At 44.1% G+C, this 24,090-nt stretch overlaps 1 protein-coding gene across 1 annotated transcript in view; it reads left to right on the top strand.

Moving 5' to 3' along the window:
- Positions 1-24,090, top strand: part of prss59 (serine protease 59, putative) — a 75,689-nt gene that overhangs the window by 39,329 nt on the left and 12,270 nt on the right. The window contains exons 6-7 of the mRNA XM_073039015.1: positions 6,669-6,783; positions 22,617-22,818. Of these exons, the coding sequence (XP_072895116.1) occupies positions 6,669-6,783; positions 22,617-22,818 (317 nt within the window). The remainder of the gene's footprint in view (positions 1-6,668; positions 6,784-22,616; positions 22,819-24,090) is intronic.

Raw genomic sequence — 24,090 nt, 5'->3', positions numbered from 1 at the left:
AAGGTGAAGGGCATACTGTGGCTGTACGCAAGTGTACGTGGCTCCAGTATCTATCATCATTGGTGTCAGTTGCCCTTCTAACATAACCTGAACGATGGGTTCCTCGTCTGCCTCCCTTGTTATCATTGGGTAATGTCCCTTCCCACTCGAGTTCTCGGGGCACCCCTAATACCTCGCATAGGGGTTCACAGGTCCACTTGGGCCTGTGGGGGCTGGTCCTTGGCTAAACTTTAGTTCCCTTCTTATCGGTTCCTGCTGGTGTGTAACAGGCCATGGTGTAAACAGACAATCTCTTCTCATGTGACCTGGCTGATTACCCAGCACAATCTCTCTACCTCTCTTTCCCCCTGTTTCCTCACTGGTCCCCTCTGCCCATAGCTCCTCTGTCCCCCTCCTTGGGAATTCCAGTCCTGTCTGGGCTGTTTGAATTGAGTCTGTTCATTTCTAGGGTATAACTGATACTCCTCATACTCCTTTTCCTCTCTCAAGTATTTTATCCATTCAATCTCTTCTTTCATTTCTCTCTCTGCCTGTTCCACCTTTATCCTTTCTGCCTGTATCTCCTTCCATATCGCCGCTTTTTCCTTCTCAAATTGTCTTTTTTCCTCCTCATTATCCCAAACTTGTATTTCTCCCTGCATGTTTACTGTTCGCATCAGCAGGGGGCACTGCTTAGGGGTTCCTTCCTCATTATAGGGAGGGGGCTTTTCCGTTTCTTTTGCATCCGGGTACGGAGCTAAAGCCAGCTTCTCACTGTACCTTCCTCTCTCGCTCTCTAACAGGCTGTTTCTCCAGCACCTTAGTGTCTTCCTCGCTTGTAATCAATATTCTACCTGTCCTCCTCAGCCTTTCTCCCTCTGTTCTGAAGTGTTTTAGCACTTCCATTTCTCGTTCTCTTTTTTGCCCTCTTTTCTTAGATTTATCTTTTGGTTTGTAATTTTTAATTAGTGCCTCCATTTCTTCGCACAAGCTTACATCAAACGTTCCTTCTCTTGGCCATTTTGTGACCAGGTTTTTGGTTCTCTTTTCCCATTTTTCTGAAGTTTTTGTGATCTCATATTTATTTACTGGGATTTTTTTGCTCAGAATCTCTACTGCCGTTCCTTTACCTGTCATGTTGTTCTCTCTTTTTAAGGTATTTCAGAGATTCACAGTTCGTTTACAGGATAATATTATTTACTCTAATTCTATGCCTAGTCTATCGTCTATCTACCAGCGCTTTAAACTATATATTGGTCTGTCCTTGTTTCTTATTCTGTTCTGCCCGTACAGACCTCTACTCAGAGCAGTATCCACAAAACTTTCTCTTTGCACCTCATCTATTCAGACCCTTATCTCTTAAGGCGGTATCCACGAGGATTTTCTCTATTTTCCTTTCCCTGCCCGTTCAGACCTTCGTTTCATACGAAGCGGTATCCACAGGGATTTTCTCTATTTTTCCTTTCCCTGCCCGTTCAGACCTTCGTTTCATACGAAGCGGTATCCACAGGGATTTTCTCTATGCACTTCGTCTAATCAGACCCTTATCTCTTAAGGCGGTATCCACAAGGATTTTCTCTATTTTCCCTTTTCCTGCCCGTTCAGACCTTTGTTTTATACGAAGCGGTATCCACAGGGACTTACCAACACCACGTGGAATTTTTCTTCACTTAACTTATTAGTTTATTTGTACTTACCCTCACGGCAGTGTTCTTGAGCAATCCTCTGAGCCTCCTGTTAACCCCCAATTCTGCCAGATTCTTTGGACCGGAGAGACCCTTCAGCAGTGGTTCCACACTTCTGAGACTCCAAGACCTCCCCCAAAGCCAACAGAATTCTTAGTCCAAATTGTCGCAAAAAGCGCTTAACTTTCGTTTGGGTGCACCCTTAATTCTGTTAGCCTTGTGGGGGTCCCTAGAGGACTAGGAAGCATCCCCAATCTGCCGTTTCCTTTCTGCGGGTCTCTTTCCGGTCCTGTCACGGTCACCAATTTTGTCGTGGTTTCTTGTGCCCCACAAACGACCAGGAGACGCAGAAGATTCTTCAAGAAGTATTAATTTGCAAATCAAAGCTGAGACAGTCATTGAGCTTGTCGCAGATTGCCCATCGATCCTTGTACATAGCAATTTTTATAGCAATCTCCTGGTTTAGTTGTATTAGCATATCCAATCGGTCTACAGTTGCGTATCACAAGTACATCCGCCACTATTGTTTCTACCCATTGACTTAATCATGTTCTTAATCTACATCTCTTAGCTAGCCTCTCATTAACACACCATTATCTCCTACATTCCTAAGATTTCATTCTCCTACTAAATTGGATACATGCATAGCAAATAGCAAACTCAAAGCTGACTACATAGTTTTGGTTACACAGCAAACAATGCAACTTTTATACTCCAATACTGACTGGCAATGTTGTAGAGTATTAGCAGTTGTGCTCCAGATGTCCTTTAGGGAGATGGTGGGTACCTCAAGAGAGCCATGGGTTGTGAGTCCAGACCAGAAGGAACGAGTCAGGTGGGTGTCTTTGGGAAGGAAGTGCAGGATAAGAGGTGCACACTGTCCAGGGGCGTCAACCCCCGAGATGGAGATGTCCAACAATTTTGGAACATCTAGTGATGCTCGATGACGACCATGAAATGTAAGAGGTGGTAGGCAGTACAGGTGGAGCCCACAGGACCCTCTCTAATCCTGAACGTAAACCCCATAAAAAGGAGGTAGTGATAGTAAGGGACTCAATTATCCGGGGAGGGGGTGGGGTGTTGAGAATCAGGTGTGGACTAACAATGAGTCTCATATTGTGTTGCTTACCAGGAGCACAAGTAGGAGACGTCCCTGGACAAGTAGATAAGTTCCTGGCCAGAGCTGGGGTGGATGCAGTAGTCACTGTTCACATCGGAACAAATGACGTAGGAGAGGGCAGGCTGTCATTTCTGCAAGAAAATTTGGAAGAGTTAGGTGGGAAGCTTAGGAGCAGAACTGACAAGTGGTCTTCTCAATACACCACACAAAATGCTGGAGAAACTCATTGTTTTGTGTGCGTTGCTTGGATTTCCAGCCTCTGCAGATTTTTTCTTGTTTGTGAAGGTGATATTCTCGCAGTTTCTGCCTGCGCTACATGCCAGTCCGGGTAAGATGGAGGAGATTAGAAGATTTAATGCGTGGCTCAAATCATGGTGTAGCTTAGAGGGACATAGGTTTATCGAACAATGGGTGCCTTTTGGAGCATATGGAACCTGTACCAGAGGGGTACTAATGTATGAGGTAGGTGTATGCATCAGTTAGTTGAGGACTGTTTAAGCTAGGGAATGAGAGAAGAGAACTTTAGAACAGGCCAGGCTCAACTGTTTAAACACCTTAGTGGAGAATAACATATTAGGACATAAACAGATTACAGGCTTCAAAAATTTAAAAATGGATCAGAAAAGGATGAAAATCATCAGTAATAGACTAAGGATAGCCTGTATAAATGCAATAAGTATTAAAAATAAAATAATAGAGCTGGAATTATGTCCAAGTGCTTATAGGTATGATATAATCACAATAACTGAAACCTGGCAGACCTCAAAGGATGGTATTGAATATAGTATTAAAGGATATCCTTTACTTAGGAAACATAGGCAAAATCATAAAGCTGGAGGAGTAGCCATATACACGAGAGAATTTAAATGTGAGGCTGCTTATGATAGATAAATCAAGATTTGGTGGATATACCTGGCTGAGAATTGAAAGCTATAAGGATAAAGGAATAACATCGAGTGTGTGTTATAGACCCCCTAATGCTGATAGTGATTTTAATAAACTATTCTAGCAGAATATTAAAAAAGCTGAGGGTGATGTTCTTGATATGGGTAACTTTAATTTCCCAAATATTGAGTGGTAGAACCCAGTGACAGGGAAGTGAACTCACTGAGTTATTGAATGATAGTTTTTTGACCCAGTGTGTTAATGCACCAACAAGAGGGGAGGCCTGTCTAGATTTGTGATTCTGTAACAATCAGGATAGAATTTTGAGTGTGGAAGTTGTTGACCCATTAAAAACAAGCGATCATAACATTGTCAGTCTTGAAGTTTTTTGGCAGAGTATATCATTAAAAACCAAAGCCACTAAATTGAATTTCAGAAAGGCAAAGTTTTTGCAGATCCAGCAAGGAATTCAGAAGGTAAACTGGAAAGAACTACTTGACATTGAGTCAGTTGAGGAATAACAGGGTTGATTTAAAGAGGAATACACACTGTGCAAGAAATGTTCATACCCAAGGCCAGGAGAAGCAATAAAGATGAATAAAGATATACATAAAAAGTTAAGACAGCTAAATGAGGAATACCAAAAAAATAGTAATGATGTTAACCATAGGGCATACGGAATTATGAATCTAGAGTCAAGAGGATAATCAGATTGCCAAGAGGCAGGTTGAGAAGGATATTGCTGATAATACTAAAATTGACTCCAAGAGATTTTTCCAATACTTCAGTAAAAGAAAAGTTGAGGAGGAAGTTAAGTGTGTTAGGAATAATAGTCGGGTGCTAAATTATGCAGAGAAGGACATAGCAGATACTCTTAACACATAATATGCCAGTAAGTGTAGAGAACAATAAGGTTGTTTTAAGTGACTTAGAGATCTTAGAAAGTGAGGTCCTGCTTCAACTGAAAAGGCTGAAAGTTAATAAATCTCCAGGGCCAGACAACATATATCAAAGGGTACTTAAAGAGGTCTGTGATTGTATATAAGCTGTATAATGCACTTGTGAGAGCACACCTTGAGTACTGTGTACAATATTAGCGTCTATGTTATTGTAAGGGATGTGAAGGCACGGGAAAGTGTTCAGAGAAGGGCAATTAGACTCATTCCAGATCTGCAAGGTATGAGCTATGAAAAAAAGATTGAAAGAATTATATAATTTTAGCCTAAGTAAATGTAGAATGAGAGGAGACATGATAGAAGTGTTCAAGATTACTAAGGGTATAAGCAAGATGGATGCCAGCTGCTACTTCAAAATTAATCCATCATCAAGGACACGGGCCGTGGGTGGAGACTGGTTAAAGGGACATTTCAGACTAACAGTAGGAAGCATTTCTTTACACGGCAAGTTGTAGACACATGGAACAAACTACTTAGTTGTATCGTTGAGAGTATTACCTTAGACACTTACAAGTCTAAATTCAATAGTTATTTCAACACACTATGTGAATAGGAATCTGGCAAGTTTTGTTGGGCTGAATGGCCTGTTCTTGCAAAAAACATTCTAATATTCTAACGTTCTAATTTTCATTCTGACATGTCAGTCTATGGCCTCCTCTACTGCCACGATGATGTCGAAGGAGCAACACCTCATTTCCCATCTGTGTAGCATCCAACCTGATGGCATGAATATCAATTTCTCCAACTTCGGTAGTTTCATCCCCCTTCCTTCTCTCTTTTTCCATTCCCCATTCTGTCTTCTCTCTTATCTCTCCTCTTCTCCTCAGTTGCCCATCAACTCCCTTTGGTCCCCCATCTCCTTCCATTTCTCCCATGGCCCACTGTTCTCCCATATCAGATTCTTTCTTCTTCAGCTCTTTACCTTTTCCACCTATCACCTCCCAGCTTCTAACTTCAAATCCTCCCCCACCCATCTTCCCTTTCAACTGGTTTCTGCTATCATTCTGGCTTCTGCCCCCTTCCTTTCCAGTCCTGATGAAGGGGCTTGGCCTAAAACTTCACCTGTTTATTCCATTCTGCTGATACTGCATAACCTGCTGAGCTCCTTCAGCATTTTGTATACATTGCTTTGGAATGGTATTGATTTTCCTTCATAACTTGTGGTCAAAGTTCTGCTATTCCTTCCATTTCAATTCTGAAGTGTTCTTACCACACGCACTTCAGCAGTTCCGATTAGTGAGGACAATTATACTCACCAAATTTGTCTCTAAAGGAAACTTCCTGATAATTGTTGTAAATACAGGTTTTGTAAGTATATCTCTTCCTGAAATACAAATTTAAGTTGAATTAGTAGTTACAATTTGCTTTGTTGTTTGATGGTGTCTTTTCTCAGTTGCATTTTTCTAAAGCATAAGTATCCAGATTTCACCAATCTCATACCTTATTCTTCTAGCTATAGGAGTAAGAGTACTGAGAATTCTCCTCTGTGATTTATAGGTGGTATGTTTGCTTTGGATCTAAGTCCAAAGGACTTCTATTGGTGGGTGATTGAAAGTTTATTTACTTATTTATATTTGGAGATAAAGTGGGGAGTAGACCCTTCTGGCCTTTCAAATCCCCACCCCTCCTATTCAACCCTAGACTAATCACAGAATAATATACAATGACCAATTAACCCACCAACTGATACATCTTTGGACTGTGGGAGGATACCGGAGTGCCTGGAGAAAACTCATACGTTCCACAGACTCCTTACAGATGAAATCAGATTTGAACCCTGATCTCTGACGTCCTGTGCTGTAATAGTGTTGGGCTAACCGTTATGCTACTGTTCTTGTAACTGTGCATGTAGGTACAGTGCAGTAAAATATTTTAACGAGCAGTGGTAGGTGCTTTATAGAAAGGCAAAAAGACTGTTTGCATACAAAATAGTAAACACTTCAACATGTGACACTAGATTAATTTAAACTTAAGTATACCTTATTCCACTTTTCAACATACTATTCTTTTAAAATCACAAACCATTGACCATCACCATTTCAGGTTATGTGACCCACTTGAAATAAAATCCGGAATGGATTCTGCTTATTTATTGGAGACATTGGCTGGGAATTTCATGGATGTGGTTCAATATAATAAGGACAACAGAGTTTTTGAGGTAAGCACTGAAACAAACCAATTGTATGTTTTTTTTAAAAATACCAGCAGATGTTTCTGTATCTGATTGAAGATCCTGTTTTGTCTTGCTCCAGAGATATGGCTTGTTTCATGTACATTGTGGCCTTGATTTTTCCAACTAATTTCAACCATCTGTGCTCTCTGGAGCAATGAGTATTTAGCAACTGGAACCTGCTTGATAAGGCATTCAGATCCTTAACAGCAAGACTTTAAATAGTGGATGGCCCAACAATGCAAATGAGGAATTGATGTCCATGCCCTGTCTGCGCAAAAAGAACTGAAAGAGCTTTTCAGTCAGCTAATCCCTATGCACTACCTCTGAGTGTTGCCAACCCTGTAAAGGATGATCAAAAATAAATTAAATAGATCGCATTTTCACAAAATATGGATGTTTATGTTTGATCCCTAATAAATCTAAGCCTTCATATTTTTGCTTTTTCATAATAAAGTTAGCAAATAACATACGTTTTCACCCAAAGCTTCCACAAGAACCTAATTGTTATTTCAGAGTACAAATAAAAATGTTTTTTAAGGTTAAATATTGAGATTTGCCAAGTTTGTAATGTTCTTTCTAACTGCAGTTTTTTTAATATTCTCCTCCAAGCGTTCTCAATGTTTGTGATGGAATGAGTTAAGAGGCTTCGATTAACAAACTGTTTAACATATTTGAACATGCTAATTAAGTACAGAGAGAGCTGCCCAATCTCGCAAACCTGCTTTGCCTTTCAATAAGCTCAGGCCAGATCTGACTGTAACCACAACTCTGCATTTCTATTAATTCTGGTAACCTTTAATTCTCTTGCTTATCGAGTGGCTATAGACATTTGCCTTAAAATATTCATCTACTCTATTTCCAGCATCTTTTGAGGAAGGAAGTTCCAAACAGTCATGACCAATTGAGAGAGAAAGAGAAATTTCTTAAATGAAGAGTCAGTCAGATTTAAACAGTGACCGTGGCTTCAGGTTCTCTCAGAAGAAGAAACATCCTCTTTAACATTCTGTATAAACTCCTGAGGATATTACTTCCTTTCAATCTCCAATAGATGCAAGTCTAGCTTTGCAGCCCTTCACAATTAGGCAAAACATTCCATTCAAATAATTAGTTTAGTAACACTTTGCTGAACTATTTGCACTGAAATAAGTTTGCCTGGACTAAGGAGGCTATACAATAAGCAAAGATGTGATCTCAAAGACAGCCTATAGAACTGAAGCCTAAGCTTGACAATTTTATATTTAATTCCATTTAAAAGAAAGGACACTTTCTATTAGTTTCCCTAATTACTTGCTGCAGACTAGTCATTTACAAACTGAGCACCAGGATATCCTAGTCCTATATACCACAGCTCTGCAATTCAGATGAAGTACATTTTCACTTTTCCAAATGAATGGGCAATTTCAAATCTCCTCAAAATACATACCATTGGCCTGACCTTTGCCCACTCAGTCAAGTAATCCATATCTTCCTTATGTCAATTTGAAAACTTACTTTCCTTTCTTGGTGCCATCAGCAAATTTAGCAATCATAGTCCATGCAACTTACTTACTGTATGTAACCTGTCAAATCAGAATCAGCTTTATTATCACATTATATCACTTGAACTTCTTTGTTTTGTGGCAGGATTACAGTGCAATGCGTAAAAACAAATCATGTACGTTACAATAAGAAATCTGTACAAAGAGGTTGTGCAAACAGAGAGAAAAAATAAGGCGGTGTTCATGGTACATTCAGAAATCTGATAGTAGAGGGGAGATGCTGTTCCTAAAATGTTGAGCATGTGAATTCAGGCTCCTTTACCTCCTCCCTGATGGTAGAAATGAGAAGAGGGCATGTCCTGGATGATGGGAGGTCCTTAATAATGGATACCAGCTTCTTGTGGCATTGCCGATTATAGATGTCCTTGAAGGTGGGGAGGCTAGTGCCCACGATGGAGATGATAGTGCCCTTGGAGCACTTGCCATTTGTTACACCTGGCCAAGCAGTGAAACAACTCTGTCCACACTAATATGTTATCTCCTGCAGCATTGAGCTTTTATTTTTCACAGACTTTGATGCAACTCCATTGCAAATGGATTCCTTTGATATACAGCATGTTACTCCTTAAAAGGGTTCAAAGAAAATTTATCATCAAAATATGTATGCAATATCCAACCCTGAGATTCGACTTTCCCACAGACAGCCACGAAACAAAGAAGAGCCATGGAACCCATACAAAGAAAAAATTTAAACTGCACCCACCTACCCCCCCCCACACGCAAACAGCAACCAAAAACTGAGCAAAAATGCAGAATATAAAATACAAAATCGAAAGGCATATTTCAGTTCAGCTCAGTGTTCATTATCTGCAAGCCGTCTTGATTCAAAATCACCCGAAAGTAGCAGCAAAAGAACAGGAAAAATCAGAGACTACAACACATCACACGTGAATTAGAGTCCAATCTACAAACCGCCTCGATTAAACCTCACTCCAGCACCATCCTCCAACGGCATCGAGGGAGAGAGAGAGATCACTTGAACTCAAGAGGAGTGAGTGAGACGGCCGGATGCAGACACCCTCCTCCAGTAGCAGTGAGTGTAAGGCTGATAGATGGGGCTGAACACTCACTCGACTCTGAACCTGCTTTAACCGGCAGGAGATGGGGTGGATAATGGGCTCACAGCCCGCCTCTGGGCTTCCTAGCCTCCATGCCGCTCGTATCGTTTGCAGCCTTGCGGAACCCTCCTGAAGTCAGAAAAGCAGCAGATCGCCAATCGACCAGAAGACACGCCAACAGAATGTAGACAACGGGCTCTGGAAGAAGCAGAACACATCTGAAATACAAAGAAGATGTAAAAGAAGCAAAGGAGTTTCTTCATGACCCGTCATGAGCATGTCACCTTTGTACCATTGTTCACTAGCACCATCATCAAAGTACACTAATAAATTGATCAGACAAGATTTTCATTTCAGAGAGCCATGTTGACTTGGCCTGATTAACTTCAGTTTTTCTAAATGCTCTGCTATACTTCCCTGGTCTCACTTTCAATAGACATTTTGTTAACCCTTCTCCTTTACTCCTTCTGAAAGCTTACTAATGAAAAAGCAGGGAATGCAATCATTTTTAAAAGATGTCGATAGAGTACTAAGAGTTTAAGAGGACTTCTATAAATTGCATAAGCTTTTGAGATAATGTCTCAACTTTGTACGATGCAGGTTTACTAACAGTTCTAAGATGCAAAGGTAGCCCTCATAAACAAGTGCCTAGTTTTGGTTACTTTTTTAACAGATGGCAATTTGCAAGGATAGTCTTCTGGTTTGTGACCAGAGCTGGTAGACTGGTTAATCAAAAGAGCCTTGAGGTTTTAAGGCACATCCTGATATTATGCACAAAGCTGGCCCTTGTAATATCTGTCTGCTGCCATCCTGATGCTCTGCCTCTTCCTCATCTTACTGCTCTTGCTGTGCAGTGGGAAAGGACTGAAAATTCACAATGATTAGATGATGCAGTGAAGGAAGCAGATGACATGACAAGAGCCCCATTCTAGGAAACATGCACAGCAATCACTGAATGAAGCAAACAACAGGATTTCATCAAAGAGAATTTCTGAGTCTCTTCCAGGCTCCCAGAAGCTGCATTTTGTAGCACAATCAACACCACAGACTGGACTGAAAAAACAACAAAGTAGGGAATAGCTCTTTTCAACTCACAGAATCCCTTCAATGTATTTCCCATAAGATATAGAAACAGAATTAGGCCATTTGGCCCATCGAGTCTGCTCTTCCATTTTATCATGGCTGTTCCAATTTTCCTCTCAGTCCCAATCTCCTGCCTTGTCCTTATACCCCATCATGCCCTGACCAATCAAGAATCTATCAACCTCTGCCTTAAATATACATACATACATAGGCTCCGCAGGTGTCTCTGCAACAAATTCCACAGAATCATCACTTTCTGGCTAAAGAAATTCCTTCACATCTCCATTCTAAAAGGATGCCCCTCAATTCTGAGGCTGTATCTTCTGGTCTTAGACTCACCCACCTGAGGAAACATCCTCTCCGCATCTATTCTATCAAGGCCTTTCACCGTTCGATAGGTTTCAATTAAGTCACCCCTCATTCTTCTGAATTCTAGTAAATACAAGCCCAGAGCCATCAAAATCTTTTCATATGACAAGCCATTCAATCCTGGAATCATTTTCATGAACGTCCTTTGAAACCTCTCCAGTTTCAAACACATCCTCTCTAAGATAAAGTGCCCAAGACTGCTCGCAACATTCCAAATGAGGCCTCAAAACTGCTTTATATATTCTCAACATTACATCCTTGCTTTTATATTCTAGTCCCCTTGAAAGGAATGCTAGCATTGCATTTTCCTTCTTCACCACAGACTCAACCTGCAAATTAACCTTTAGAGAAGCCTGTACAAGGACTCCCAAGTCCCTTTGCACCTCCGTTTTTTGTATGTTCTCTCCACTTAGAAAATAGTCAACCCTTTCATTTCTTCTACCAAGATGAATGACCGTATACTTCCTGACACTGTATTCCATCTGCCATTCTTTGCCCTGTTTCTTAATCCATCTAAGTCCTTCTGTAGCATCTCTACTTCCTCAAAACTACCTGCCCCTCCCCTTTATATTGTTTGCAAACTTTGCAACAATGCCATCAATTCAAAGAACAAAGAACAATTCAGCACAGTACAGATCATTTGGCCCACAATGTTGTGCCGACTCTTAAACCCTGCCCCCCATATAACACTCCACCTTAAGTTCCTCCATCGTCCAAATCATTGACATATAACATAAAAAGACTCGATCCCAACATAAAGCCCTGTGGAATATCACTAGACACCAGCAGCCAACCAGAAAAGACTCCCTTTATTCCCACTCTGTGCCTCCTGCCAATCAGCCACTGTCAATTATCCATTCTACTTTATCCACACGCTTTGCTGTAATACCATGGGCTTGTAGCTTGTTCAGCAGCTTCATATACAACACCTTGTTAAAGGCGTTCTGAAAATCTAAGTACACAACATCAACCGATTCTGCTTTGTCCATCCTGCTTGTTATTTCTTCAAGTTTGTCAGGCAAGCTCTTCTTTTGAGGAAACCATGCTGACTGCGGCATATTTTATCATGTGCCTCCAAGTACCCTGAATTTCAAAGATGGTAGGCCTGTCGGTGAAAGCTTTCACGGTGAGTGTGTTTGCCCATAATCATATTCCTGAAGAGATAACTTTTAGATGTGCATTTCATGGTGAAGTTTGACTGATATGTGAACAGAAGCATGGGTGTGGGGAAATAACAAATGTGGATAGAATTAATCCCAGAGAAATAAACCACCTAACTGAGGTGCTAGGCAGCATTTCTTCTCCTCTACACCAAAGCCCTGATTAGCCCTGACAAACCCACTGACATCTCATTAGATTACATGCTCAGATTCTCTGATTGTAACTGCAGATACTAGTTGTTGCTCTCCAGCATTCCACTGAACTCATTGAAATGTGCAATGTCTGTTTAATTGTGGCCAAATCCCCAGGAGTCAGTCTGTTGTGATGCTGAACCAAGTCGCAGAAGCTGGGTGATGGGCAGCTTTGTCGAGTACTTTTGCTCCATCTGCAACAAGCAATGTCTCCCGGTGGCCATCTGTTTTAAATCCAATCCGCTTTTCCCTGTTTCAACATGTTAATCCATGGCCTCCTCTACTGCCAAGATGAGGCCGCTCTCAAGTTAGAGGAGTAATGCCTGATATTCTGTCTGTGTGGTCCCTAACCTGACAGTACGACAACTGATTTCTCCTTCCAGTAGTTTCTCCCCCCCCCCCCCCATTTTCTTCCATTCCCAATTCTGACTTTTCCCTCCTTCTTATCTGCCCATCATCTCCCTCTGGTGTCCTCCTCCTTCCATTTCTCCCATGGTCCACTGTCCCCTTCTATCAGAATCCTTCTTCAGCACTTTACCTTCTCCACTTTTCACCTCCTAGCTTCTCACTTCAACCCCTGTCCCAGCCACCTACCTTCTCCTTCACCTGGCTTCACCTATCACCTTCTGTTGTACTAATCCCCCTCCCCAACCTTCTTATTCTGGTTTCTTCCCCCTTTATTTTCAGTACTGAGGAGCAGTTTCTGCTCGAAACATCCGTTCCATAGATGGAGCCCAACCTGCTGTGTTCCTCCAGCACTTCAGACTATGTTGCTCTGGAATTCCAGCAATTACAGTTATACCTCTTGTAGTTATGATCTAAAATGTCTTTATTCATCACAACAGGTGTGCATTCTCTTGGAGAACTTTGAAACTTTGAAACTTTTATACTTCCATCCCATATTCTAAAGATAGATGATTAGGGTTAGGATTAGTGAGTTGTGGACGAGCTGTGTTGGGGCTGGAAGTGTGACAGTATTTGTAGGCTCTCCCCAGCTCAATCCTCATACTGTTTCAGTTGTTGATGCAAAGTGAAGCATTTCACTGAATGTTTTGATGTTTTAATGAGTAAGTGATAAATAAAGCGAATTTTTTCCTTTAAGTGGTTTGATGCAATTTCAATAACTAGACTGACATTGTTTACTTCAATATTTTGAGACTAAAACTGGTTCTATTGAATTACGCATTTACAATGGGAACACACTGTAACTGAAAGATAACTCTGCAAATGCCTTTGCTGGAACAAGGTGCTTCATATGAGTGGTCTAACAATTTGTGAGGACAGAGAACACAGATTCCCCAGATTAGTGTTCTGAAGGCTGACTGGCTGGTACACAAATATCCCAATCATTCCTGGACAAATCAAATATACTTATGACCCATGAGTATGTTTGATATACTACATAACTAAATAACTTAGCTGTCACAGTGTTTAGTTGCCTGGTTTGAAGGAGGACAACTAGCATTGTTTTATATTTGGCTGATACATATGAGAACAATGGCTCATGGCTTTATCAGTTCGTGAAACAAGCTGCTGAAATCTCTTGAGCTGCCAGTTTCTGCTGTTGGTCAGTAGCTTATAGTCTTATAGACAGTACTGTTTATTTTTGTTTGGAGACACAGGACTGTAACTGGCCCTTCCAGCTCAATGAGCCTGTGTTGGCCAGTTGCACCCATGTGGCCAATTAACCTATTAACCCGTACGTCTTTGAAACGTGACAGGACAGTGGAGAACCCAGCGGAAACCCACACTGCCATGGGTTTAATAGACAAACACCTCACAGACAATGCTGGGAAAGAGCCCAGGTCTCTGATGCTGTAGTAACATTACACTAGTCACTTTGTTAGCATGCCGCACAATTCTTGTTTACAAAGATGCCCTTTTAATTTTAAACAGATTCCTGCTTGCAATTAACATTAAAAACTGAAGGCTCATTCTTGCTTGAGTTAACATCTGGTATATTCACATAAATCCATAACTTCTGAATCCCCTACTACGTCCCATCTTAAATCTGTAGCTAGGAGACCATGAAGGAAATGACATAACTACAATACCAGTTTATCACATCTGTTTAGATGCATAAATTTTAGGCCAAAATAAAGGCCTTTTTTCTGTTTTAAACCCTTTTCAATCCTTTGTAGGATGATTATTATTTTACTGCTTAGCGTTCTCTCTTTGGCAGAAAATAATGGGTAGCAGGAGGGTTAATAAATAAGCAAAGCTGTGGGGCCCGACAACATGCCTGGTGAAGTGCTGAGGGATTTTGCAGCCCAACTAATAGAGGTCTTAACAGATATAGAAACATAGAAAACCTACAGCGCAATACAGGCCCTTCAGCCCACAAAGCTGTTCCAAACATGTCCTTACCTTAGAAATTACCTAGAGTTACCCATAGCCCTCTATTTTCTGAGCTTCATGTATCTATCCAGGAGTCTCTTAAAAGACCCTATCGTATCTGCCTCCACCACTGTCACCAGCAGCCCATTCCATGCACTCACCACTCTCTGCATAAAAAACTTACCCCTGACATCTCCTCTGTACCTACTTCCAAGCACCTTAAAACTGTGCCCACTCGCGCTAGCCATTTCAGCCCTGGGAAAAAGCCTCTGACACAGGATCAATGCCTCTCATTATCTTGTACACCTCTATCAGGTCACCTCTCATCCTCTGTCACTCCAAGGAGAAAAGGCCGAGTTCACTCAACCTATTTTCATAAGACATGCTCCCCAATCCAGGCAACATCCTCGTAAATCTCCCCTGCACCCTTTCTATGGTTTCCACATCCTTCTGGTAGTGAGGTGACCAGAACTGAGCAAAGTACCTTTGTATCAGACCAATATCCCTGCAGGCTTCAAGGCAACAGGCATCATTGCAATGCCCAAGAGAGTGATGGTAACTGGCCTAAACCAGACTACACTGGACTCTTTCCAATTCACCTACTGCTCAAACTGGTTCACTGGCCCTCCACTCCATTCTGTCCCACCTAGAGACTAATGACTCATACGCCAGGATGTTGTTCATCAATTTCAGCTCTATGTTTGCCATGATCAGAGGCTGGTGGGTAAACTGTTCTAGTTGGGATTCAAGACCCCACTTTGTAATGGGATCTTGGGCTTATTGATGGAAAGACCCCAGTCAGTCCAAGTTGGTGGCAATTTCTCAAGCTCCACCACACCAAGCACTGTTGCCCCTAGAGCTATTGCTCATTCAGCTGCTGATCACGACTGCACAGCCAGATCCAGCTCAAGTCATGTCATCAAGCTTGCTGATGATACAACAGCGGTTGGCCTCATTGACACCAATGACGAGTTGGCAAACAGAGAGGAGGCAGAGAGGCTTATCAAATGATGTGAGAACAACAACCTGAGTCTCAACATGGACAAGGCTTCAAGATGATTGTGGACTTCAGACTTCAGACCACTCTCCATGACACATCAATAGCTCTTCACATGCATTTTCAAAGTTCAAAGTAACTTTATTATCAAAGTACATATATGTCACCATACTGATGCACCATCAATAACTCTCGGAGACGAGAGACAAGATATTGGCTTTTATTGACTGGAAGAAGGAACAAGCAGCAATTGACCACCACACTACATCCTGGAGACTGAGGGCAGGGCTCAGGCCTCAATCGCCTTTATACCGGGGTCTGTGGGAGGAGCCATGGTCACTGGGAGGAGCCACAGGAGCAGTCAGGGGGGGCGTGTCCAGACAGGTATATGTAGTTCACCACATTCACCCCCCCTTTGTTTTAAAAGAGAGTCCCCATGGGGCGAAGTTTCTTACAAGTATATTTACAGATTAAGTCTATCAGGTGGTCGAATCTGTCGCTGCGATCTACGTAGCACCGGTGGTGATTGCACAGGTGCCGGTGGTGATTGCACCAGAGACGGTGGTTGTGCTGGTTCCGGCCTAACTGGAGGTGTCAGCCCACTAGGCGTCAGTGATCCCTCATGCGTGTGCCTGGTATATGCGCGTGCGAGACGCCCGGTATAGGAGTGTCGTGTGGAGTCTGTGTGGGGCAAAGTGTGCACGGTGTCACCTCGGGTACAGGGTTCATAGTTACCGTGGAGTGTTCGGGGTAGTGGTCTGCTAATCCTGCGGGCGCCAGGTCGCGGATGGAGACCGTGTCCTCCCGCCCATCAGGTAAGACCACGTAGGCATACTGGGGGTTCGCATGTAGAAGGTGAACCCTCTCGACCAGCGGGGAGTATTTATTGCTCCTCACATGTTTCCGGAGCAGCACTGGCCCTGGGGATGTCAGCCAAGCCGGTAGGGTGGTCCCAGTGGCAGACTTCCTGGGAAAAGAAAATAGGTGCTCGTGAGGGGTGGCATTGGTGGACGTACATAACAGAGAGCGGTTAGAGTGGAGTGCCTCGGGGAGGACCTCCTGCCATCGAGAGACCGGCAACCCTTTTGACTTAAGGGCTAAAAGTGTGGCCTTCCACACTGTGGCATTCTCCCTCTCCACCTGTCCATTTCCCTGGGGATTATAGCTCGTGGTCCTACTAGTAGCAATGCCCCTAGCCAGCAGGTACTGGCGCAGCTCATCACTCATAAAGGAGGACCCTCTATCACTGTGGATATAGCAGGGATATCCGAACAGAGTGAAGAGCTGGCGCAGGGCTTTTATGACGGACGTGGCAGTGTTGTCGGGGCAGGGGATGGCAAAGGGGAACCGCGAGTACTCGTCGATAACGTTGAGGAAGTAGACATTGCGGTCGGTGGAGGGAAGGGGGCCCTTAAAGTCAACACTCAGTCGCTCAAAGGGGTGGGTGGCCTTGATAAGTTGCGCCTTTTCAGGACGGTAGAAGTGCGGTTTGCACTCAGCGCAGACTTGGCAGTCCCTGGTCATCGTCCTGATGTCCTCAAGGGAGTAAGGCAGGTTCCGGGCTTTCACAAAATGGTAAAATCGTGTGACCCCGGGTGGCAAAGATGTGCATGGAGGGTGTATAGCTGGTCGAGCTGTGTGCTGGCACACACTCCCCGGGATAGGGCATCAGGGGGCTCATTGAGCCTTCCAGGCCGGTACAGGATATCATAGTTGTAGGTGGAGAGTTCTATTCTCCACCGCAAAATTTTATCATTTTTGATTTTGCCCAACTGTTGGTTGCTGAACATGAACGCAACCGAGCGCTGGTCGGTCAGCAAGGTGAACCTTTTGCCGGCAAGATAGTGCCTCCAGTGCCTAATAGCTTCCACTATGGCCTGGGCTTCTTTCTCCACCGTGGAGTGCCGAATTTCAGGGCCTTGAAGGGTATGAGAAAAGAATGCTGCTGGCCTTCCTGCCTGATTGAGGGTAGCAGCCAGCGCGAAGTCGGAGGCGTCACTCTCTACTTGGAAGGGAATTGTCTCGTCCACCGCATGCATCGTTGCTTTGGCAATGTCCCCTTTAATGCCGCTGAAGGCTACGCGGTCCTCGGCAGAGAGGGGAAAAGTGGTGGACTTGACCAGGGGGCGGGCCTTGGCTGCGTAATGAGGGACCCATTGGACGTAATAGGAAAAGAAGCCCAGGCACTGTCTGAGGGCTTTGAGAGTGGTGGGAAGAGGGAGGTCTAACAGGGGGCGCATACGGTCGGGATCAGGGCCAATGACCCCGTTCTCCACGACATACACAAGTATAGCGAGTCGGGTGGTTCCGAACACACACTTGTCCCTGTTATAAGTAAGGTTCAGGGCTTTGGCCACTTGGAAAAATCGTTGGAGGTTGGCGTTGTGATCTGGCCAGATGTGACCACAGATGGTGATATTATCCAGATAGGGAAATGTGGCCTTCAGTTGGCACTGGTCCACCATCCGGTCCATTTCCCTCTGGAAGACAGAGACACCATTTGCGCAGGAAGTGATAGAGCCTGCCGCCCGCCTTGAAGGCTGTGGAGGGGCGGTCCTCTGGGCGGATGGGGAGCTGGTGATAAGCGGATTTCAGATCTATTGTCGAGTACACCTTGTACTGAGCTATCTGGTTGACCATATCCACGATGCGAGGTAGGGGGTACGCGTCAAGCTGCGTGAACCTATTGATGGTCTGGCTATAGTCCACGACCATCCTATTTTTCTGCTTGGTCCGAACAACAACCACCTGGGCCCTCCAAGGACTTGTGCTTGGCTCAATGATCCCCTCCCTGAGCAGCCGCTGCACCTCCGACTGAATGAAGGCCCTGTCCCCCGCGCTGTACCTCCTGCTTTTAGTTGCCACAGGTTTACAGTCGGGGGTTAGGTTGGCGAACAGCGGTAGGGGAGGGATCTTGAGTGTGGAGAGGCTGCAAGTGGTGTCAATAGCGCAGCTGTCGGCATGGTGCTGGGTGGGATGTGTGGTTCAGTGTGTGTGTGTGGTTAGTAGCAGGGTATATGACGAAGTCCCACAAAACTGAGGATTCCTGACAGTGAGTGGTGGGAGGGACCCGTCATATGCCATAGTCACACTTTCGAGGTGGCTCTGGAAGTCCAGCCCCAATAGCACAGGCGCGCACAGTTGAGGCTTGACCAGTAGCGCAAAGTTCCGATATTCTGTGCCCTGCACCACCAATGTCGCTACACAACCTACCCGGATGTCTGTGGAATGCGATCCAGAAGCCATGGTGCCCCTCTGGCTTACCGGCTGTGTCACGAGTCCGCAGCGTTGCACCGTGTCCGGGTGAATAAAACTCTCAGTGCTGCCCATGTCAAACAGGCAGCTAGTCCTGTGCCCCTCCACCAGGATGTCCATCATTGACCTTGCAAGCTGGTGTGGGGCGCTTTGGTCGAGGGTTACGGAGGCCAGAGCTGAACTGCCGTCTTGGTGCCCGGTAAGCACCGGTGGGTCGGGGGCGGGGTGAGGTGGCATCAACAAAGATGGCGGCCCCCATGTCTCACATGAGGCAGGCAGGCAAGATGGCGGCGACCAAGATGGCTTCCCCCATGCCTCACACGCAGCACTGCCCGACCCCGCTCGTGGTTCCAACTTACAGACCTTGGCGAAATGGCCCTTCTTCCCGCAGCTGGAGCAGGTAGCTTCTGGGCCGGGCAGCGTTTTCGGGGGTGCTTTTCGAGTCTGCAGAAGTAACACTGCGCGGACTTGCGACTGGCAGCAGCTGTGGTCGGTTTCGGGGAGTTCGTGGACTCGCGACTGGCAGCGGCGGTGGTGGATCCGGGTGGCGGGGTCTGCAGCGACCACGGAACCGGCGGGGGATCGCGCGGCTGGACAGCATCAGCGTTGTGCAGAGCAGCCTCCAGCGTGTCGGCCGTTTCGATCGCCGAGCGTAAGGTAAGATCGGCATTTTCCAGCAGCCGCTGGCACACGCACACTGACCTGATCCCCGTAACGAAGGCGTCTTGTACTAGCAGCTCCGCATGTTGTTCCGCCGTCAGTCCCTTGCAGTCGCAAGTTTGCACGAGTGTCTATAGGGCTCGGAGAAAGATGGCGCTCGACTCGCTGGGTCGCTGTCGCCGCGTCGCTAAGCGATGTCTTGCGTTGACGGTGTTCACCGGCCGCAGGTACTGTCTTTTGAGGGCGTCCAGTGCCCCTTGGTAGGTCGGCAGGTCCCTGATAAGGGAGAATACTTTCGGACTTACTCTAGATAGTAGTATTTTGTACATTGTGGCAGGCTCAGTCACTGGAATCGCTTCCAAGTATGATTGGAAGCATACAAGCCAGAGTTCAAAGGCAAAAGCTGCTTCTGGAGCTTGGGGGTCCACATCTAATTTTTCTGGACGTAAAATACTTCCCATGTTTTAAAACTTCCAGCCAATAAAATTGATGCACCATCAATAACTCTCGGAGACGAGAGACGAGATATAGGCTTTTATTGACTGGAAGAAAGAACAAGCAGCAATTGACCACCACACTATATCCTGGAGACTGAGGCTGGGGCTCAGGCTCCAATCGCCTTTATACCGGGGTCCGTGGGAGGAGCCACAGTCAGTGGGAGGAGCCACAGGAGCAGTCAGCGGGGGGGGGGGGGGTGGGGGCATGTACAGACAGGTATGTGTAGTTCACCACACATACACAACCCTGAGATTTGTTTTCTAGCAGGCATACACAGTAAATCCCAGGACCATAATAGAATTAATGAAAACTGCACGCAGCAGGACAAACATCCAATGTGAAAAAGACAACAAACTGTATAGATACAAAAGAAATAATAATAATAATAATAATAATAAATAAACAAGCAATAAATCACAGGATCATGAGATGTAGAGTCCTTTAAAGTGAGTCTATATGTTGTGGGAACAGTTCAGCTATGGGGCAAGTGAAGTTATCCCCATTAGTTCAAGAGCTAATGGTTGAAGGGTAATTACTGTTCATGAACTTGGTGGTCTGTTCAGTCTTCCTAACGGGAGCAGCCAGAAGAGAGAATAGCCTGAGTAGTGGAGCTCTTTGAAGTGACTTTGCTTTCCTGTGACAGCGCTCCATTTTGATGTGCTCAATGAGGGGAGCACTTTACCCATGGCAGACTGGGCTATGTCCATTACTTTTTGTACGGTTTTCTGTTCAAGAGCATTGCTGTTTCCATATCAGGCCATAATGCTCTACTCCACACATCTATAGAAGTTAGATACCATGCCAAATCTTTGCAAACTTTTAAAGAAGTAGAGGCACAGCCGTGCTTTCTTCATAATTGCACTTGCGTGCTGGGCCCAAGAGAGATCCTCTGAAATGATAGCATCAAGGTATTAACGACCCTCCGCACCTCTGATCCTCCGATGAGGACTGGCTAACAAACCTCCAATTTCCTCCTCCTGAACTGTGTAATCAGCTCTTTGGTCTTGTTGACATTGAGTGAGAGTTGCTGTTGTGGCACCACTCAACCAGAATTTCAATCTCTTCCGATATGCTTATTCGTCACCGCCTTTGATTCAGCCAATGTCAGTGGTGTCATCAGCAAACTTAAAGTGACATTGGAACTGTGCTTACTTTCACAGATAAATAACTGTAATGTGAGTAGAGCAGGGGGCTAAGCACACAGTCTTGTGGTGCATTTGTGCTGATGGGGATTGTGGAAGAGATGTTGTTGACAATCCAAATTGATTGGAGTTGGCAAGTGAGGAAATCAGGGATCTAATTGCACAAGAAGGTATTGAGGCCTTGAAACTTGTTGATTAGTTTTGAGGGGAGGTATTGAATGACAAGCTGTAGTTGATAAAGAGCATCCTGATGTATGCTTCTTTGCTGTCCAGTTGTTCCAGGGTTGTGTTGTGCCACTTGGAAAATTGGAGCAGATCCAAGTCACTTCTCCTGCAGGAGTTGATATGTTTCATCAACAACCTCTCAAAACACTTCATCGCAGTGGATGTAAGAGCTACTGGACAATAGTCATAGAGGCAGATACCACATTCTTCTTGCACACTAGTATAACCTTAGCCTTCTTGAAGCAGGTAGGTGACTCAAGCTGTCGTAGTGAGAGGTTAAAGATATTGGTGATCACTCTAGCCATTTGATCAGTACAGGTCTTTAGTACATCTGGGCTGGATGCTTTCTGTGAGTTTACCCTCCTGAAGGATGTTCTTATGCCGGCCTCAGAGACTGAAATCATATGGTCACTAGTGGCTGTGGGAGTTTGTGAAGGTTTCTCCATGTTTTGGTGTTCAAAAGAGCGTAGAAGGCATTGAGCTCATCTGGGGGTGAAGCCTTGTAGTTACCTATGTCGCTTGGTTTCACTTTGTAAGAGGTAATATCATTCCACAGGTGGCAAGCGTCCTTCAGTGATTCAAGTTTGGTCTGGAATTGCTACTTTGTACATGAGCTGACTTTCCAAAGATCTTCCTTGGTCATCTGATCTGAATGCCACTATTCTGGCCCTGAGCAGATTGCAGATCTCATGGTTCATCCAGGGCTTCTGTTTAGAGAAGACTCCGAATGATTTTGTGGTGACACGTTCATCTTTTTTATAAAGTCACGTTTTTATAATGTCTGTGAAAACAATAGTGTGTCCTCTGGTGAGTCCTTGAACACAGCCAAGTTCACCAACTTGAAGGAATCCTGTAGCTGCCATTCTGCCTCCCACAGCCTCCTCTTTGTTGTCCTTATCTTAGAGGCTTTGATCTTTATACAGGTGGGAGATAGGCAGCCAAGTAATCAGATTTCCAGAAATGTGTTCTCGGCATAGAACAGTTGGCATTCCTTGTTGTGATATAGTTTTGGTATGGAATGGTGGGCATTCCTTACTGTAGTATAGTCTAGCCATGGAACAGTAGGCATTCCTTATTATAGCATAATGACTTTTGAATTATATTTCATTAACTAATTTGTGATAATATTTAGTTTTAAGTGCTGTATGTGACATATGCCTTCTAGATGCACTGTGGTCTGAAAGAAATATGTTTCATTTGGTTATGACAATAAACTTGAACTTAACTATCTTCTTATAATGTAATTGTTCATGACTTCCCTTTAAATGTCTCCAGTAATTTGTTTATATGTTTTTTTTAAACAGGACCCAAAAGGTGCCAACATTACAATTGACAAGCTCTGTACGATAATGGAGAATTCTTCCTTGGGTATACCGTACAAGAGATATGCAAAGGTTTCTCAGCTGCTACTGGATACGTATGAAGAGAAGTGTCTGGACGCAAGTTACAGCAAGTTTTTATCTGATATGTTGAACACTTCCTGGGCTGCTCAAGCAGCAGATGGAAGTAGGAAAACAACCACTATTTAAAAACTGCTACCTTACTGTATTCTGAAGTACAAAACTAGTGGATAATTGGAATAGTTTCACACATCATTGGAAGTGTCTGTCAAACTGTCTGTCTCCATGGCTAACAACAGAATTCATGGGCACCTTTTGACTTCCTGTGCCACCATTACTGGAGTCCATGATCATTGCTTTTATATTCTAGTCCTCTGGAAGTGCAATGCCTGCATTGAGGACTGGAGTATAAAAGCAAGGATATAATGCTGAGGTTTATTAAGGCATTGGTTAGACTGCACTGAATACTGGAAGCAGTTTTTGGCCTCAACTAAGAAAAGATATGCTGGCTTTGAAGAGGGTCTAGATGAGGTTCAGGAAAATGATTACTGGAGTTTATAGGTTAATGTACAAGGAGCATTTGATTGCTCTGGGCCAGTGCTCGTTGGAGTTTAGATTGAAGAGGAGGGGGGATCTCATTGAAACCTATCGAATATTGAAGGCCAAGACAGACTGGATGTAGAGAGGATGTTTCCTATGGTGGGGGAGTCTAAAACCAGAGGACACATCCTCAGAATAGAGGGATGTCCATTTAGAACAGAGATGAGAAGTGAATCTATAAAATTCATTGCCACAGACAGCTTTGGAGGCCAAGTCTTTGGATTTATTTAAAGTGGAAGTTGATAGGTTCTTGAATAGTCAGGGCAATTAAGGGTTACAGGGAGAAGGCAGGAGAATGGGGATTGAGAGGGCTAATAAATCAGCCGTGATACAATGGTGAAGCACACTCATCGGGCTGAGTGGCCTAATTCTGATCCTATGTCTTATGGTTCTATCAATATCTGCTCCAATGACACTGATGTAATAAGAATCCGGCTTTAGAAATTGGGATCCATCCAACCTAAGGCGAGAACCTCCCATCTCCTGTACCATTCATTACAATCTGCAAGGCATTCAGAGTTCTGATTCTCCATGTTCCCAAGCTCACCACACCACCCATTGCATAGAACACAGCTCCTTCCTGAAATCCAGTTTATTGTCATCAGTCTGTATGGAAGATTAAAACCATCTATTTAACAATCCAGTCTACAGATTCAAGACCAGAACTTGTGCTGTTCAAGATTACTGGGAGTGGGAGGATTTCTTCCCCTCAGAGAGTTGTTCCCATTTTGAAACCATTGACTGGTAAATGCTGATCATTCACCCATATTTGAATATTATCATGCAAGTACAAGCTAGATAATTCCTTGGACAGGAGATCAGACTTTTGATAGCCAGA

The sequence above is a fragment of the Hemitrygon akajei genome, chromosome 3 (genome assembly GCF_048418815.1).
Source record: "Hemitrygon akajei chromosome 3, sHemAka1.3, whole genome shotgun sequence".
Taxonomy (NCBI): Eukaryota; Metazoa; Chordata; class Chondrichthyes; order Myliobatiformes; family Dasyatidae; genus Hemitrygon; species Hemitrygon akajei.
The sequence above is the reverse complement of the archived record's forward strand: the minus strand, read 5'-3'. Positions and strand labels throughout refer to the sequence as shown.